General features: G+C 41.5%; 1 protein-coding gene across 1 annotated transcript in view; it reads right to left on the bottom strand.

The window, feature by feature from the left end:
* Window positions 1–20,522, bottom strand: part of LOC127622205 (proline-rich membrane anchor 1-like) — a 61,693-nt gene that overhangs the window by 6,807 nt on the left and 34,364 nt on the right. Inside the window, exon 3 of the mRNA XM_052096213.1 lies at window positions 18,918–19,050. Within this exon, the coding sequence (XP_051952173.1) occupies window positions 18,918–19,050 (133 nt within the window). The remainder of the gene's footprint in view (window positions 1–18,917; window positions 19,051–20,522) is intronic.

Raw genomic sequence — 20,522 nt, 5'->3', positions numbered from 1 at the left:
TTCAAATAGTGACGGTGCTGTGTTTTACATCGGTAATGTCCTGACTATACTTTGTGATCAGTTGAATGCCACTTTGGTGAATTAAAGCACCAATTTCCTTCCGCAACAGCAAAATCTGTACATTATTCCAAACTTTTGGCTGCCATTGTATATATATATATATATATATATATATATATATATATATATATATATATATATATATATATATATATATATACATACACACATATCATTTCACCTAGATGACGTTTATTGATAATGAATACAAATAATAATAATAAAAAGCTATCATAAACTACTGGAATAGATTATTGATGATAACTAGTTCCATAAAGCATCTATTGGCACCATTTAAATGGTAAAACCGAAATATCTGTCTATCTGTAGTACGAATCTCTAGAACTACTAAACAGCAACAACACATCTTAAAAACTCTAAGTATAAATCTATGATATACTGTATAAGAACTGTATTCAATAAATGCAAAAAATACAAAACCAATATATAACAAATATTCAGATTTATTTAAAAACTCTTGCTCCTCTGCAATGTTTAATGGAGTCAGTAGTTAATTCCCATCATCAAAGAGATCAAATGTTGCAGTTATTCATCTCAGGGCTGGTTTGATTGTTTCACAAGGCTCAGAAAGCTCTGAAATGCCATTGGAGAAAATTAATGGGAAATATAATTGAGGCCAGTGAAAAAGTGAACAGGCACTGTTAAGTTCTATGGTGAGCATTTCAAAAGATTGAACAATAATTACTGATGAGAGTAAATACCAGTATGAGAGATTCCAGAACACACATCAAAGATTAGGTCAAGAAAATGGAAATGGACACAGAGAAAGAAAACAACGTGACCTTTACAGAGTCTGACTCTACTGTCAGCAGCTCTCTGGGATCTGTCTAGAGGACAAGTCTAATTTCATAAACAGAGCTAGAGCCAATTAAAACTGACCTGTTTATTCCAGGGAAATACACACACAAGATACTAGAAACTTGTTGAATGTCTGCTTTTTAAGATAAAGAGTAATTTTCCAGCTGAAATGTCATAAGCAAATTGAAAGGTGTGTGGAGCTTAGCTACTGCATCAACATCCGTCCCAAGAATTTGGAAACTTGTATACATCTTCACGATCTGACACAAGGTCATACCATATATCATATCGTATGCCATTTCATATAGACTGCACTATTCTCTTTGATTTGCTGCAGAGAAATTTAATCACAGCAACATTAGCTTGTGAAAGAAGGAAACTTGTTTACTATGACTAAGTCTTGCATGTTTGACTGTGATAAATTATTATTAATCTGTTAAAGGGATAATTTATCATCACATACTGACCTTCATGTTGTTCCATACCAAACCTGTCTGTTTTTTTCTCAGTGGAGCACACAAGAGATGATTTTTTTACATCTTTTTTCCATACTATGAAAGTGAATGGTAACTGAGGCTGTCAGTCCCTAACATTTTTCAAAACATGCCCTTTTGTGTTCCATGAAAGAAAGTCATTTGGGATTTGGAACAACATTAGGTTGAATAAATCTTCATCTTAATTTTTGGGTGAACTATCCCATAATTTGTCTGATTAGAGAACAAATTAATGTGTACATTAATGTGACCTCCAAGAAAAATGATCAAATCACATCCTTTTTTCTCTGTGCTGTATTTTCACACTTTTTCAGCTTGTAAAAAGATCTAGTATTTCAAACATTGAGCAACAAATACAGCCATGCTATCAGCTGAATTCCAGCATAAGTCTTCTTCGAGATTAAATAAATGTTTAGAGGTAGCTTGTGCTCATCTGTCATGATAAACACTTTGGGCAGGACTGATGAGACAATCCCAGAGCTCTGCAGGGGCCATCCGTCACAAGATGCCCCAGGCTGCAGGTGCCTATCCCAAAAAAATTGTGCACACTGTGGACCACATTTAGCTTTGATTACCATGCACATTCGTCGTGGCATTGTTTCGACAACCTTTTGCAAGATCACAACATTTATTTCTGTGCAAAGTTGCATTATTGTTTAGCTAAGATCTTGTATTGATGACGGGAGTCGAACCACTCCACAAAGTCTTCTCCAGCTCATCCAAAAGACTTTCAATGGGGATAAGGTCAGGACTCTGTGGTGGCCAATTCATGAGTGAAAATGATTCCTCATGATCCCTGAACCACTCTTTCACAATTTGAGCACGATTAATTTTGGCATTGTCGTCTTGGAATATGTCTGTGCCATCAGGGAACAAAAAATCCATTGATGGGATAACCTGATTATTCAGTACATTCAGGTAGTCAGCTAACTTAAGCTGCATAACATAACATTGCTGAGCCTAGACCTGACAAATGAAGCAACCCCAGATCATAACACTGCCTCCAGAAGCTTATACAGTGGGCACTATGCATGACGGGTGCACTTCCCTTCTTACCCTAACACTCCCATCGTTTGGAATAGGGTAAATCTGGACTCATTAAGTCACATGACCTTTTTCCATTGCTCCACAGTCCAATCTTTCCCCTTCTGTCACTCACTCAACGTTGTGTCGAATGTAGTGACACAAGGGGTCTTTCTTGAGAGCCTCGCGTACCTCTGAACTTGAGAAAAAGCCAAGGACTAGGACCCTCCGTCCTCCCCACAGTCTTCACGACTTGACGATTGGTACCTCGGGTCTGGGTGCCGTTCTCAGCCACACCAAGGTACCTTTCTTCCCGGAGGTGCATGACGAGCTGTCGAGGTCGTGGAGGGCACCTTTCACTGCCTGGAACCGACCCCTTCACTCGTCCGCTCTCACTATACTTGACGGGTACACGGAGGTCCCCTGGTGGACGGAGCGGTTGCGATCCACCTGTGCCCCGAGAATGCCACCACCTGGTGGGATCGCCTGGTTCTACCCTCCAAGGTTTCACCCAGCGGATAGTGGAGGCTCCACCCCCAGGTGGTCCAGCTGATTTGGGACTGGTTCGGCATGGCACAGTTAGACCTCTTTGCCTCCCAAGACAATTCCCACTGCCCGCTCTGGTACTCCCTGACGGAGGACCTTCTCAGGACAGATGCGCTGGCACGCAGCTGGCCCCAGGAGCTGCGCAAGTATGCATTTCCCCCAGTGAGCCTTCTTGCATTGGTGCTGTGCAAGGTCAGGGAGGACGAGGAACAAGTACCTTAGTGGCTCCTTACTGGCCCACTCGGACTTGGTTCTCGGAACTCATGCTCCTCACGACAGCACCTCCCTGGCAAATTCCCCTGAGGAAGGACCTTCTTTCCCAGGGAAGGGGCACCCTCTGGCATCCATGCCCAGACCTCTGGAACCTCCACGTCTGGCCCCTGGACGTGACTCTTGTTTGCAAAATTGGTGTTCTTCCCAGGGTGTTCTTACCAGGTGAATGTAGCCACTATCATGGCCCACCACGACGCAGTGGACGGCAAGTCCCTGGGTAAGCACAACTTGATTATCAGGTTCCTTAGAGGTGCCCGGAGGCTGAACCCTCCCTGGCCAAGCCTGTTCCCCTCCTGGGATCTCTCAGTAGTCCTCTCGGGCCTTCAGAGACCCCATTCGAGCCGCTTCACGCAGTTGAGCTCAAGGCCCTCTCCCTGAAGACGGCCCTCCTGATAGTGTTCACTTCCATCAAGATTGTTGGGGACCTGCAAGTGTTCTCTGTCTGTGACACTTGCCTGGAGTTCGGTCCGGCAGATACTCACGTCATCCTAAGACCGTGACCGGGCTATGTGCCCAAGGTTCCTACAACCCCCTTCAGGGACCAGGTCGTGAACCTGCAAGCTGCCCCGGGAGGAAGCAGACCCAGCCTTTTTGTTGCTGTGTCCGGTACGTGCTTTTTGGACTCTATTTGGACTGCACCAAGAGCTTTAGATGTTCTGAGCACCTCTTTGTATGCTTCGGCGGACAGGTAACACCATCTCTTAACAGAGGTTAGCTCACTGGGTTGTCGACACCATCTCTCTAGCCTAACAGACCCAGGCTGGTCAACGTGGGCACTGGCCAACTGCAAATCCTTAGGAGACATCTGCAGCGGGCTGGACAACACCCAACACCTTTGGGAGATTCTACAATCTCAGGGTTGAGTCGGTCTCATCCCGTGTTTTGTCAGGTCCGAGCCGGTAGAACTCTGTAATATGGATCAGCCGACCGGATGTTCACCAAGTGCCCTTCAACAAGTTGATGCAGTTAGCTTTTTCTCCCAGGTTAGCCACTAAGCTCTCACTTCCTGGATGTTCTTCCTCCCTAGCCTTCAGGCCTGCGAATTCAGCGGAGGAATTTGCGACTAGACCCACTGAGAGCCGAAAGTGTTCTGTACTAGGGTAGGGTTCCTCAGGCTACTCTCTGTGATGTATTTTCCGCCGTACGTTCCCCGGGTCGGCAGACCCCGTCTCCCTTGGGCACTCCCTCTGCCCCGGTTGCTGTGTTGTAGAGCTCCTTCCTCATCAGGTAGGACCTACCACCACGCCAGTCCCACGTGTGGATTGACAACCCATGTGGTGTTTTGGCCACATATCACCTCCCCCTAGCCTGGGCAGGATGTGGTCTCCACAGGGTTTTTTTTCCCATGAAAGAATAGGATCGGGAAAGATCGCCTTCCCCGATGCATTTCAAAGCGTTAAGATAGCCCCAGCCACTATACGCTCTATGCTAGAAACATAGAGAGAGAAAAGGCAGCGACTGGCTGGCTTGCTCCCACGACAGTCATGTAGCGCCTGTTCCCCCCTCAGAGGTACTGGGAACCTAAGGTCTGTATATGACACCTTTTTCTGTGGGCATTATGGAGGTATACGTTTGGCAAATACAGTTGCTTCTAGCACGCAGCAGCCTGGTTGCACCTGTGTCTGCAGTTCATGTAACACTGTCTAGTGCGTGTCACTATATTCGACACAACATCGAGTGAGTGACAGAAGGGGAACGTCATGGTTACCAAATAAGATAATGGGTATCACATTATGCATGCCTCCTAAACACACACACCATGTCTACAAGTCTATTGAAAGCTTTTTCAGATAAAAATTAATTTTCCACTGAGAGCTTGCTTTCTTCCCCCTCCAACCTGCTAAAGACTAATGGATTCATGCAGTGGTTTGGATGTCCCTCGAGTCGTGTTGCTCTACAGCACCACGTGTAGATGCCCTGACAATTGCCCTGTTTGTCTGTGGACTACTCAGCTTATTTTACATGCCAGGATGAAAAACTCCTTTATCTTTCCCCTGAATCAGCACAGGGAGTGCTCAATGACATTGTCCTCCCTCCCTCCCTCTATCTCTATCCCATCCTTCTGTTTCTGTTCTCTCTATACCAGCTTTTCTCACTGACAGACAAGGGTCTCCCTTGTGTGCTTTCACTAGGACACTAAGTTTGACATGCTGTTCAGTTGCTGCCTGGGTCTTGCCACATGACCCCTCCTCTGAGGTCGACACAGCCAAAAATGTCTCTCAGACTGAGAAAAAAAAAAAATGCAGAACTGGGAGGATGATAAGTTCTAAAGCAGAGCTGAAGTTATTTGCAAAAATAAGTGCTCATTCGTAAGTGCTGTCCTTTTCCTGTGTAAACAGCAATAAAGTTGAAGTTTGGTTGTATAGACATGATGAAATAGGATAAAAATGAGATAAAAATTAAGTTTGGTGTGCAAACTTAAACAAATGATGATCTTTTCCCTTTCAACCACATTAGAGAATAATTTACACAAAATCTATCCAATTACTTTTTATGTTTGGAATAAAGCTAAACCATAAACACAAACACTAAGACAATGCGTAATCACATTGGGATATGCCCTCAGTGTCACGTGGTCTGAAGCCTTATACAATCATGCCAATTTTTTGGCTGGTGGCGCTTAAGCCAAGCCCCCAAGGAGCTATGTCACGAGCTTCATAAAACCACTCGCTTTGGTTCCATGAAGTCAGATTTTCTGCAGGAAGCCTAAGAAGCTGCTAGAGAGATTATGCAGCATCTCGTTCCCACTTAGGGAACCAGAGTTACGTTTCAAGTAACTGAGATGTAGGAACTTGAGCTGCATAATCGCATTGGGAATGATTATACACTCTTTTAAAATTAGAACATTATGAGTTTACTCCTGTTCCAACAGAGAGAATCTGGGAAGCAGGAGTCAAACCCTCATCCAGATTATAAAATCTAACATATGTATGTGGAGAGGACCACCCTGCCACTTTACAAATATCTTCCAATGACACACCTCTAGCCAAAGCCCATGAGGATATGCTCCTCGTAGAATGGGCTCGAATACCCAAAGGCGAAGGTAAACCGTGCGCTTCCTAAGCACTTGAAATTGTATCATTAAGCCAATAAAACAGCCTTTACTTGGACACCGAAACCACCAAAGCACAAAAACAATTGATCTGACTTATGCCACTGGCTATTAAGGTCAACATAAACTCAAAGCGCTGGAACTGGGCAAAGCATATGCAATCTTTCATGCTCCTCTGACTGAAATGGGGGAGGATAGATAGTCTGAAAATGAATAGTCTCTGCAAGCGAAACGATGTAGAAACGACCTTGAGCAAATAGCACAAATTAGTTCTTAACACCAGTCTTAAATAAGCAGCCACAAAATCCATACTTAAGGGATTGTTCGACATGGCATGCAAATCATCACCCTTTTTAAACTATGCTGTGGCAGGGCGGAGGGCGGGGCCGGGTCGTGATTCTACACACCCGGTCCCTTATCAGGCTAATCAAGCATCTGAGAGGGATAAAGGCTGACTGCGGAAGATGGTGCGTGAGAGAGAGATCGTTTAGGGGCATGTCCGTCATGTGTGTGTTTTTGTCTTTTGTTTAAGTTTATCATTAAAATATTATTTTCATTGCGAAGCCAGTTCTCGCCGCCTCCTTTCCACTGAACTGCGTTCCAGATGCCAATACTAACAACAGGGCCGTTTTAAAAGTCAGAAACTTAGTAGGCGACTGTTGCCAAGGGCTCAAATGGAGCACCCAAGAATGCCTCTAAAACAACAGATAAATCCCATAAGGGAACGCGGACAGGGCGAAAAGGTCCAAGACTGTGTTACTGGTGCATAAAACGAGAGACAAGAGAATGTCTACTGACAGAGACTCCATTGATAAGCGCATGCTCAGCTGCTACAGCGGCAACATAGACTTTAAGCATTGTCTTGCAAAAAAATCCAGCACTGTACCAACAAAAGAACGCCCCCGTTAAGCGGCCATACCCATAACTTCCACAAGTGCCAAATGCAGAGATAATATGTCTGTTCTGACTGGAATCTCCCAAGTCATTTCCTCCAGGAGAGAGACCAAAGTCAAAAACATACTTGAAATGGCCAAAACGGTGCCACTAACAGAACCCGAACCCGATCCTCCCGAAATCTCTGCAGAACTGCATGCAGCAGACTGATCAGTGGGGACACATAAAGACACATTGTTGGCCACTGATGCACCAATGCATTGATGCCCAGTGGTGCCGGGGGTGAGAGTGAAAACCAGAGGGGACAGTGTGACGTCTTGCTTGAAGCGAACAGGTCCACTTCCGCTCTGCCAAACCTTCCCCAGATTTGTTCCAGATTGTCCCATGCCCACAAAAGAATGTGACGTGCCAGTCTCAGCATGGCATGAGAACAAACTCTTCCCTGGCAAATGATGTATGACACCACCGTCCTGTTGTCCGACCATATGAGAGCATGGCTGCCCTGAATCTCCGGGAGGAAGCCAGCAGCACCGTGAACATCTACAGACAGTTTATGTGCCAGTATTGCTGCTGTACAACACTTGTATACAGAGCCCCAACCCTTGGAGGAATCGTCTGTCGTTTTAACTCTGCGGTGACACACCTGTCCCAATGGAATGCCCGACATCAAAAGGCGGGTCCGTTTCCATGGTAACAGAGTTCGGTAGCACCCGTGTGTCACTTTGAAGAGACGGAACGCATTCGTCAGTGGTTGAAGTCCCTTTGTGAAGTTCATTCAGCACTGAAAAGGTCTTTAATGCAATATGCCCTAAATCAAATGTCTGAGAATGACATCTCGATGTTGGGCAGCCAAAGTCTCAGAGTGGACAAACACCAAGCATTCATTGAGATAATTAAAAATGCAGATGCCTTGAAGCCTCAAGGGCATCAAAGCTGCATCCATGCATTTTGCGAAAGCGTGTGGTGCATGTGCAAGTCTGAACACCAGGCAAAATCAAAATCTGAGGAAGCGCCTTTGCTTTGGCGCAATCTGAATATGGAAATAAACGTCCTTCAAATCTATTGTCACAAACCAGTCCCACGGCTACACTTGTGATATTATTTGTTTCTGCATCAGCATTCTGATTAGAGTGAAATTGAAAGGTCTCAAAAATCAGAATGGGACACAAGCCACCTTCTTTTTTGGGACCAGAAAATAATGTCTGTAAGAGCCGCATTCTCTCTGAGAAGAGGGAATCTCCTTTATTGCCCCTTTTCTAAAAGAGAATGAATTTCCTGAATCAAAAACGTGGCTTCCTAAACAGAAACGTCTGTTGGAACAACCCCATTGAACACCGGCGGAGCCTGCCAGAATTGAATTACAAAACCATGCTTTATCATTCGGAGTACCCAGTTCTAAATGTCCAACAGCTGCTACCAAGCCAACAAACGGGCAAACAGAATGATTAATGCATTGCTCTTACCTCCCGCGTGACCTGCAACCACTAGATCAGGGGTGCCCAATATGTCGATCGCGATCTACCAGTCGATCGCAAAGGCAATGCTGGTAGATCGCACAAAATTTAAATGTACTTTCATAAAATTTTTATAAAAATAACTATAATGTCTTTCCTTCTGTTAGTTTCTGTCTGATTTGCACTTGACGAGTAAATATTGACCAGGCGAGGTTTTATTTATTCAGTTGCCATGACAACTAGGTTCGAATGATATCAACATTGAACATTGTTATATATTTTTTTATTAATTAGAAGATGAATACCATGTAGGGATACATGCAGTAGTCCCAACAAGCATTTTCTTATTTTAAATGAAACTGTGTTTTTTTAGTTGGAAGATCTTATTGAGTTGGTCATTTAAAAGTAGATCATCACACAAAAAAGTGTGGGCACCGCTGCACTAGATGATGCGCTTGGCTTTAGCAACTGCCCCAGAAACATCGGCAAAGTGGAAGGAAGCCTTTGCTCCTCTAATACTGTGGCTTGTAGAAGGGAATTTGATAATGTTTTTGCCATAATTGTATTTAGGCATAAATGATGAGCACCCTGAATGTATCTATAGCAGGGATGCTGACAAAATAAACCTTTTCCCTTGTATTTGAATGGTGAAAAGTGAATGATCATTGGAGGGGATTTTCATTTCAGAAAACTGGTTTGCCACAATGGCCCTGGGATTTTTATGGGGGACAACATGTGGTGCTTATGTTCACTCATGTTTTGTGTACACTTATGCTCGAGGAACATCGAATTCAGTTATGCACGTTTCGAAACCCTTGGCCATGGAGACAGAGGCCAAATTCAATTAGGCAGTTATACAAAGCAGTCACTCTGAATGTATTTACAGCAGAGGACGCCATATAAACCATCTTCCCTAGCATAGAACTCCCTCTCTAGGAGGGAGGGCACTATGGAGACCACATCCTAACAGAGGAAGGTTGACATGTGGAGAATACCTCACATGGACTTACCAGTGAAGAAGTTGACATATGGAATGATACCACTGGGAGGACCCTTTCTACAAAGAGGGTACACAGCAACAGTGGCCGAAGCAGAGCAAATCTCTGATGAGGGGAAACCCTGGATGTATTTCCTCCCCCAGCACCCTACGGCATATGAATTCGGCAGAGGAATTAGATGCCAGGCCCAGTACATGTGAAGTATGCCCTGTCAGGTCAGCCCCTGTCCTTGGGATAGCTGCTCGATGTGGTGGTTCCCTGTCAGTAATCCCATATGAGATGGTTTCCACTGAGAGTACACCAGTATCTTCCCTACCGTCCAATTTCCCTGATCCAGCTAGACGTAAAAATATTGTCAAACATTTTAGCAGTAAAGTTATGACATCGCTTATACATATAGATCAGGTGGGGTTTATTCGGGACCGCAGCTCTTCTGATAACATCAGACATTTCAGCAATATCATGTGGTCAGTGGTGAATGATCAGACTCCAGTCATTGCCATCTCACTTGATGCCAAAAAGGTGTTTGATATGGCAGAATAGGATTATCTTTTTACGATTTTGGAAATATACGGTTTCGGGAATACTTTTATTGGTTGGATTAAGTTACTTTATAGACACCCGGTAGCCGCGGTACAAACAAATGTATTAATTTCAGATTTTTTTTACTCTGGATGAGGTACCTGACAGGGTTACCCTCTTTCCCCATTATTATTCTGTCTTGCCTGGACCCCTTAGCAGCCACAATAAAAAAGGAAGCTGATTTTCCAAGGTTGGTGGAGGGAGGTATGGCGCATAACCTTTTGTTTTACGCAGATGGTATTTTATAATTTTTTTACTAGATATATGCCTTGCCTCCACAGAATTATTCATTCCTTTTCTACGTTGTCAAGAGTCATTTGGTCTAAATCCGAAACTTTGGATCTTACAGCATAATGCCCAGTAACGTTTTCAGCTAGGCACCTTCCAGTGGCCCAAACAGGGCATTAAATATTTGGGAATTTTTCCCCAGCTGTGGCAGGGAGTAGGGCAGGGCCGGTCCCTTATCAGGCTAATTAAGCCTCCGAGATGGATAAAGGCCGATGGCAGACGGTGGTGCGACGAGTGAGAGATAGTTTACTGACAAGTCCGTCCTGTGTGTGTTTGTCTTTTGGTTTAAGTTATTCATTAAAATATTATTCATATTGCCAAGCTGGTTCTCGCCTCCTCCTTCCCATTGAACTCCTTTACTATCCAGCAAATTTGTGTGATTTAGTCAAGGTTCATTTTGACCCCTTAATAAAAAGGTTTTCAAGCAATATGGACAGGTGGGCTTCATTACATTTATCTATGATTGAGAAGGTTAGTGTTATTAAAATGAATTGTATTCCAAAATTCAACTTCCTGCTACAATCTCTCCCTGTAGATGTCCCCCTCTCTTATTTCAAGAACTTTGATAGCATATCAAAGTCCTTCATTTGGAATGGTAAGCATCCCAGATTACATTTCAATCATTTACATATGCTGATTGACAATGTTGAGCTAGGCCTACCCAAGATTTTGTTTAATTATGCATTGTCTCATCGCTTCCACCTGAGATAGCCCCTCCCTGGTTTTGTATTGAACATGAAGTTCTTGCCCCTATTTCACCATTGCAAAGCCTTACTGTCAAACTAATCCGAGAAGTTAAGTTACACCCAGTTATCATGCATTTGCACTCTGTAAGGACAAAAGTGTCCAGAGTGTTTAAATTAGACATTTATTTAAATGTCGCCTGAGCATATGGCTGAACCCAAAATCTGGTATTAATAAGTCCCCTTTCTGCTGGTCAGAGTTGATTGTGAGGAAGGTTAATACCCTCGGTGACCTATATGAGAAAGGAGTGTTGAGATCCTTTGAAAATTTGGTTCAACATTTTGAGATTCCCAGATCTCAGTCTTTAGGTATTTACAGCTGTGCCATCTGCTCTGTACTATTTTTGGGAGTAGTAAACACCCCCCTAAAGTGACAGATACTCTAGGAGTGGTGATTACTGCTTTTGGAAAAGGTCATGAGGCATCAGTGTATTACTCCATGCTAGTTCAGAGTCTGGGGGACGGAGCTTTAACTTCTATCAAGAGATTATGGGAGAAAGATTTAAACTTGGTATTCGAGGAGGGAGTGTTATGTGTGACGTTTTGTATTGGGCACTCAAATTTCAATTATAAAAAATTGGGTCCTGACCAGTTTTATGATAGGCAGACAGATTGTTTAAGGGGCTGGAAGTCGGCTGGAGCGCCCTCATTTCGGGAGTGATGTGCAGAGATGGGGAGGGTGGCAGCTTTCGAGGAGGTATCATGTAGAAGGCTGGGGATCTGGGATTCGTTTGATGGGAAATGGAGCAGTTATTCAGCGTTTTTGGGGGCTGTGGAGAGAGAAGCATAGTTTCTTCTCCATAGTTTCTATACTCCACATATAAGTACACACACACACACACAATATTTTTGTGTGTGTGTGTGTGTGTGTGTGTGTGTGTGTGTGTGTATACTTATATGTGACCACAGGGATGTTCGTTAAAGGTCAGGGTGGGGTTGGTTATTGGGAAGGGGTAATAGTTGGGGTTAAATGTTCAATCAGTGTATATATGTTTTGTTTTTCTTTGTTATCTGTATGAATCAATAAAAAATGTTAATAGGGAAAATAATGATATTTTATCATTCATTTACAGTGGTCAAAAATCATAAAGTACTGCATTTTTGTCCTCTAAGACGCATTCTTCACAATTTGCACTGAGCAACTGTTCAACAAATCTGCTTTAGCTTTCCCCTCCAGTGCCTCTAATTCCATTAAACTAATTATAATAAGTGAGCCACACCAGGCTTCCGCATGCAGGAGCCATAAAGCAATGATTGGGGTAATAATACGAGCCTTCACTTGGAAATTTTAGTGATTGTTTGAAGAAGCACCATTTGCGGTGCATCGGTCATTGGGCATAGCTAAATTATGTATTAGCATACATATAAAGGAAGGCATTAAACATGTATCTCTCTTCATTTTGGCAGACTGGGCAAGCTCATTAGTGGGGAAATAACTGCCAGCTGGGGTTTCCTTTGGGAATTGCTTTCCTTATACCAAGTTCTCAGGCAAAAATAGGCAATGTGTAACACGCAATTCACCAAGTAAAATGATTCCAAAACAGAGAGGTAATAACAAGTCTCTATTTAATAGCCAGGAGGGGATGTTTCCCAGCTTTCATAAATAAAATATTAATTTCCAGAAGAATGGAATGTTTTAACATGAACAGCTTGGATACCACCCCCAATAGTTTCAATGGAAAATCTGAATTGAATCAATTTAATGAGAATAACATCAAGATGACATGAACCAGACCAAATATAGTACACTGATGGTTAGTATATGAATTATGTTTCTTGGGCTCAAGCAAGGATATATGCAGGGTTGGGAGGGTTACTTTTTAAATGTATTCCACCACAGATTACAGAATACATGCTGTAAAATGTAATTTGTAACGTATTCCGTTAGATTACTCAAGGTCAGTAACATATTCTAAATACTTTGGAATACTTGTTCAGCACTGGTAGATTTTTTTCACTTGTTTTGACTAGTAAAATACTGCCAGTAAGACAACATACACATGTTAAAAATACATTATCTGAAAAACCTAAATATCTTATGCAGTGTTGTTTCTAAAACAAGATCAATCAAATTATTGTTTTAAGGATTTTTTTATATTTTTACATGAAAACAATAAAAAAATATTATCAAGAATCTTTTTCTATCTTACTAGAAAAATAAATTCTGATCCAACGTAAATCTTCTTGATAAAAACATATGATCATGCCTGGTAACGTGCATGTGAAATGGCTAGAAATAGCATTTTAGCTTAGCGTAAAGCTGACAATTTACATAAGGTTTATTTCTATTTCTTCTACTCCAAACTTACTTCAAACATACTTCTCTGTCTGCTCGTATGAACGTAACACATCATAAGAAAGTGTTTCACCGCTGTTCAAATGCACTTTGGATTGCATCATTTATATGTATAAATGTTTTCCATCTGAAAGGACTAAATATTAAATTAAACAAATGACAATAAAATGCAAAGTAATCTCTTCAGTAATCAAAATACTTTTTGAATGTAACTGTATTCCAATTACCAATTATTTAAATTGTAACTGTAGTGGAATACAGTTACTTATATTTTGTATTTTAAATACGTAATCCCGTTACATGTATTCTGGATATATGAGAGATATTGGCTGTGTCTGAAAGCTAGGAAAAGCTGTCTTCTCAGACTGTATACAGAGAAGGCATAAAGTCATGTCCAAATCCAATGTTTACATCACATCCTGTCTATTAAGATGCCTTCTTCTGGTCCTTCACTGATTTTGATATCCCAAAATGTTATATGTGCAATTCAGTGGTTGAGGGAAAGAATAAAAATGGCATCTGATGGAGTGATCATTGTATCCATCAGATGCCATTTTGTAGTTGTAGTTCCTAAATATTTGCTTTGTTATTTCGAAAACTCAATAAAATTTATTTTTGATCATTAGACATGACTGTCTGAAACCAGTGTCCTTACAAGCTAACCATCATATACAAAACACATTCACTTATGACCCAAATGTGAACTAATTTGTTTGAATTGTTGTTTATCTTTAAAGGGATAGTTCACCCAAAAATGAAAATTCTCGTATTATTTACTCACCCTCGTGCCATCCCAAATGTTATTGACTTTCTTCTGCAGAATACAAATGAATGCTGGTCCTTATAATGTAAGTAAACAGGTGGGTGATCAGACCCAAAAATCACATAAAGGCCACATAAAAGTAATTCATAAGACTCCAGTGGTTAAATCAATATCTTCAGAAGCAATATTATAGGGATGAGTAATAAACAGATCAATATTTAAGTCTTTTTACTTTAAATCTCAACTTTGGCTTTTCCTAGTAATCTTCACTTCAACTTTCACATTTGAAAGTTAATTTTATGGTAAAAAAAGGACTTAAATATCTGTTTCTCACTCACACCTATCATAAAGCTTCTGAAGACATGTATTTAACCACTGGAGTCTTATGAATTACTTTTATGTGGCCTTTATGTGCTTTTTGGACCTTCAAATTTCTGGTCATCATTCACTTGCATTGTATGGACCTACATAGCTGAGATATTCTCCTAAAAATCTGAAGAAATCCTAAACATCTGGTATAGCATGAGGGTGCGTAAATGATGAGAGAATTAAAAAAATTTTGCTGCACGATCGCTATAATATATTTTACAATCAACATTATAAAAACTAAAATGTTTAAAATAATATACGAGGAAGAGAAAGAGTGAAAGTTAGCGGTGACTAATACACTAAAAGTGATACTGTCAAATGACAGCATATATTAAAGGTCTACATAAACTCTTCTATCAGGCTACAAAAATATTTTAATTCAACAATAAATTCATAAACATTTCAGCTGCATCTATGTGTCATAATAATATAGCCCAGGGTATATCAAAGGGAGTCAGGGAGCCTTTTTTCTTTCTAGCTGTGTGAGTAATTTGGACTGTCTGAGGCCATTTCCAAAGTCTGCAGCTGATTTGACAGGGCACTCAACTCAGCTGTTCCCTTGACAGCATGTCACTGGTACCAAACCCACAACAGCAGCTTAAGGCTGACACACCACGCAATGCTTATGCCTTCTACTTCACCTCAAACAGCACCAGCACCTGCATAAAACACCTTAAGTTTTTCCCTTAATAACACTTAAAACTTGATTTCCCCTTACCTGAGGGAATGACTTGAGGGTGTTGCATATAGGGAAACAACTAAGGGATTTACTACAGTTAGTGAGTTTTTCTGTAATAACACTCTACTGTTATCATGGACATGGCATGTCTCTGCAAACTTTCAGAAGATCGGAATTGTCCCGACCAACACTTGGTGAATTTTACCACATAGAAAATACTTTAACTTTCCACTGATTTAATTGTAATATTAATGACTATTAAAGTTTCTCTGTATCATTATTATTGTGTAAATTACCTATTCTGAAGCAGCGCATAAACGGTGTTATCAAATGTCACCTGTTAGTTTTCACTACACTTTTCAGTATGCACCAAACACAATCATTTACGATTACTGCCAGGCCTGGATTGGCTAATCGGGAGCACCGGGAGAATTCCCAGTGGGCTGGTCTGTTTTTTTGGTCACGAGGGCCGGTGTTGTCATGGCACTGGGTTGAAATATGGATACTGTCCTTAGACTGCATGCACTCCCAGTAGCCCACTCTTTTTAATTTTTTTATTTTACCTCAGCCCCACTCTTTTTATTTATTATAATTTTTTTCACAGCCCACTTGCAGAGTGCAGCCTGCAGGTTAATTAAGTAATTATCTTTTGACTCCCCCGATAGCGGCACCTTGCTTAAAAAAAAAAAACATAATTTGTAAACTTCAGTCAGTGGTGGATGTGGTTAATGGAGAATATAGGCTAAAATGGACAATAGAAAGAGCTAAGGCGGCGCTGAAAAGGCAAGAGTAAAAAAAAATAAAGCTCTTCAAACTGTACAAAACTGAGCAGCTTTTTCACCAGCGTGCCAAATGAAGACTGAGAGGGCCGTAAGATAACGTTAAGCTAGGAGCAGTGCAAGATGCTAGTGGCCGTGCAAAACAATGTTGTCTGCAAACCACCGTTCATGTTTATGTATCAAACTTTTTCTTGTAGTTCTTCAGCAGCAGCAGCCTCTATTGCTCATTGAGTGAATATAAGAATTAGAAGAATTAATGTTAATGAAAAGTATGGTGTAGAGCTGAAACGATTATAAAACAATAAAAAATTGTCGACAAAATATTTTGTCGAATAGTCGTTTGATCTCATTTAACGTAACATGAGATCACAATAAACTATAATGATGACACGTGAGAGCAGCACTGCAGTTCATACCTGAGTCTGACTGAGGTAATTCTGTAAAGAATTACACAGATCACCATCCAGATGCACTCTAAACTTTCCCATCAGCTTCAGGTGATGTAGATCCCAAAGTATTGGGGAATTATACAAAACATATCCAATAAGTAAATACAGAAGCACTCTCGATGAGGAATAAGTGGAGCCAGAGGTCTTTAAAGGAAACACCCTGGCATTACATCTTAAATGCAGATATATTTAATGCGTTATAGCTTTATTAAAGTTCAAATAATACAGAAGCAGGTCTTGTAATTAACTACAAACTCAGAAACTGGCATTTCTCTGTGCGTTCAGCGCCTCTTCTATGACCTACGACCTAAGGGGAGAGATTGAAACTGCACCTGGTTGACAGACACTCTGTCACGGGGAAGCTCGTCCCTCGAGCCCGCACTTACTAAAGCTAGATTATAATGCGATGGCTCACGACTTATTGAATCATAATATATGTGTCACTGTGCATTTCTTATCGTGAAGATAAGATAACAACTATAACAACTTTCTATGCCCAAGTTTTACCATTATGTTTTTTATCAAAAGATAGGCCTAGTAAATACACAAAGCCCATGATTGAAAGGGAATAGGATAATAGTCATATGAAATATGCCTGTATATTTTGTCATTTGGAAGTTTAAATAAAAACATGTTACATTGTGTTGTTGTAAAGAATACTTTTGTTAACTGTTCTAATAAATCTTCACTGTGAAGCAACACTTAGGCTACCGTAATTTCCAGACTATAAGCCGCAACTTTTTTCCCACGCTTTGAACCTCGCGGCTTATACAATGACGCGGCTAATATATGGATTTTTCCCGCTTTCAAATTTTATTTAAAAAAAAATAAAAAAAAAACATTCTGTGACGTGCTCAGTTTTTTGGCGGCGTGAAGCTTTCTTTAGACCAATTGAAATTGCCGAACGGGTTAAGGTCAAAACAACTTTTTTTGTTTACTGTTTAGATTTAATCGAGCGCGCTCAAACTTCCCATCATTCTGATTACGGTAGTAATTTTGTCACCCTCACCATGGCAAAGACATGGAGAAACGGATATGATGCTGCATTCAAGTTGAAGGCGATTGATCTGGCTGTTGGAAAAGGAAATAGAGCTGCTGCACGGGAGCTTGGTCTTAATGAGTCGATGATAAGACGTTGGAAACAGCAGCGTGAGGAATTGACTCAGTGCAAAAAGACAACTAAATCTGAGGCTATTCAACTCCGACACTGAAGGAGATGACTTCAGTGGTTTCAGTGCACAGGACGAGGAAGATATTGACCAATGACTTTCTTGGTAGGCTACTGTTTACTGTAAATGTTTTATTACAAGCCGTGTGTGGTAGCGGGGGCTTGGTCAAGCGCCCGTCCGGGAGAGAAAAGCTGTAAGGGCGCTTACACCTGCGCTAAATTATGTCTAACACCAGTGTCTAATTTCAAGTGCCCTGCTTCACGTGTCCTTCTTGGGAAAACTGTCACACGGGCACCAGTGTGACAGTTTTCAGCAGGGCACTTGACGTTCCAGGTAAGGCTTAAGGCCACAGCAATGTTTACAATCAATTTTATAAAGTTTCTCAATTCTTCTATGCGCCAACACTAGACTGACGTGTGTCACTCTCTCAGCTCTGTGGCTGCTGCCTTTTTATACCGCTCTCCCCATGCTCTCATCATCGACTCATTAAGACCAAGTTCCCGTGCAGCAGCTCTATTTCCTTTTCCAACAGCCAGATCAATCGCCTTCAACTTGAAAGCAGCATCATATGCGTTTCTCCATGTCTTTGCCATGGTGAGGGTGACAAAATTACTACCGTAATCAGAATGATGGGAAGTTTGAGCGCGCTCGATTAAATCTAAACAGTAAACAAAAAAAGTTGTTTTGACCTTAACCCGTTCGGCAATTTCAATTGGTCTAAAGAAAGCTTCACGCCGCCAAAAAACTGAGCACGTCACAGAATGTTTTTTTTTAATTTTTTTTTAAATAAAATTTGAAAGCGGGAAAAATCCATATATTAGCCGCGTCATTGTATAAGCCGCGAGGTTCAAAGCGTGGGAAAAAAGTTGCGGCTTATAGTCCGGAAATTACGGTAATGGTTTTGAAGGGCACACTTAAGTAAAAAATAAATACTTAAGGGAAATCGTAAGAGATTGTGATGTTTTACCCATAAAAACCCTTAACACTTAATGGTTATTTCCTGCAATACCCTTATGTTTAAGGGAAACTTTGGGGTGATCTTAAGGGAAAATTACACTTAAGGTGCTTTATGCAGTAAGGTGACAATATTTTGGTTGGAAATCAACAACAAATGCAAGAAATAAAGTGAAATATGGAAATAAATAAATTGGGTAAGTAAAACTAATGAGACCTAATGACAGTCTTACCTCTTGATGGCCTTGAAGCAAATAATGATGGTCAGGAGGAGGAAAACCACAGATGCACAGCTTACAGTCCCCAGGACCAATATCTGCATCTCTCTCCTCCAGGGTGTTATGGGGGATACAGTTGAGGGAGCAACTGGAAGAGAGACAAAGTATTCAAAACCATGTGAAGCACAAAGAAATACATCAAGGAAGAGAACAAAACAAATTTTACTGTTACAATTCTCACTCTGTGTCAGTGTGGTTTCTCAAACCTATACAGCTCAATGGCCAAATCATAAGACTGCAGAAGGCTGCTCTAATCTATTTATCATTCTATATCCAAGAGGCGCTTTATTTGGACCATTAAGCAGCTGTCTCATCCAGAAACATATTAGGGCTTCAGGGTCCTCTACCTTCCCCACCACTTTCAAGTTTGGATGACTTTTCTCTGGGTGGTACCTGATAGAGTCACCCTGCTTTACTGAGCACGGTTTTAAAGGTACTTCAAAAAATGCACAGGAGAAGGCTAATTTAGTCCATTGCCCTCATGGCACTTCTCTAGCTCTCTGCCTCTCACAAGTTTATTACCATGCGAGGAAACAGGAAGAACCCTTACAAGTAACCCTCCAAGTAACACTTAAATTGTTGTTTTTCTCCTCATGATCGCTCGTTTAGCAGTTTTTACTTGGCGTCTCAAGACCAGAAATAGAAAACAGGCAATTCGAATAATCATGGTGCCACCAAGTGGTTTCTTAGGGAAACATCTCCATGTAACATCGGTTCCCTGAGATGAAGAGAATGAGACATTGCGAAAGCTATAGTTTTATAATACGAGTGACTCACTCTTGTCCCTCAGTCAGAATATTCTGAAGAAATGGTGACTGAGGGCCCGCTTATACGTGGCATACATCAGGCCCATATACGCCTATTGCGTATCTATAGGCTTACATAGGCCTGATGGATGCCACTTCCAGGTTATAAAACATTGCGAACATGTTTTGCCCTAACCGGGCATAACATATGCATACAAATGGTGGGTGGAAGAATGCTCGCAATCGAACCAACTTTGCCTTGAAGGGCGTTGATAAAAACTTGTTCATTGCACATTGCCTTGTCTAGGTTTTCTGGATCTGGCCAAACTCCAGGCATGAGCTGTCAGTTGACAGCGCCTGCATGTCACCCACCCATTTAAATGAGGCCAAAGCCAATAGGAGTCTGGTCCTTAAGGAGCCCCCGCAGCTCAACAAAATCCAGTGGCCCAAATGGTAAGTGCCTTCAGCGCCAGATTCAAGTCCCAAGTCGGCACCGTAGCAGGGCAAGGGTGGTTCAAATGCCTTGATCCCCAAAGGAACATTCTGACTAAATTATGTTTGCCTATCGAAGAGCCAACCTCCAGGTTGTGGTATGCTGAGATACTACATAAACCTTGAGCATTGACAAGGTAAGACCAGAGTCCAGCTACTCTTGAAGGAATTTCAAAATCTCAGCTATGGGGCAATTTACCATGTGAAGAGCCCTAATTTGCAAACATGTGCCATTTAAGTGCATAGAGGCATCTCGAAGATGGTGCTCTAACCTGTAAAATGATTTTCATTACTGACTGAGAACAATTCTGGCTGGTCCAAT

Source organism: Xyrauchen texanus, chromosome 28, assembly GCF_025860055.1.
Source record: "Xyrauchen texanus isolate HMW12.3.18 chromosome 28, RBS_HiC_50CHRs, whole genome shotgun sequence".
In the NCBI taxonomy this organism is placed as follows: domain Eukaryota; kingdom Metazoa; phylum Chordata; class Actinopteri; order Cypriniformes; family Catostomidae; genus Xyrauchen; species Xyrauchen texanus.
Note: the sequence above shows the minus strand (reverse complement) of the source record. Positions and strands in the feature narration are given on the sequence as shown.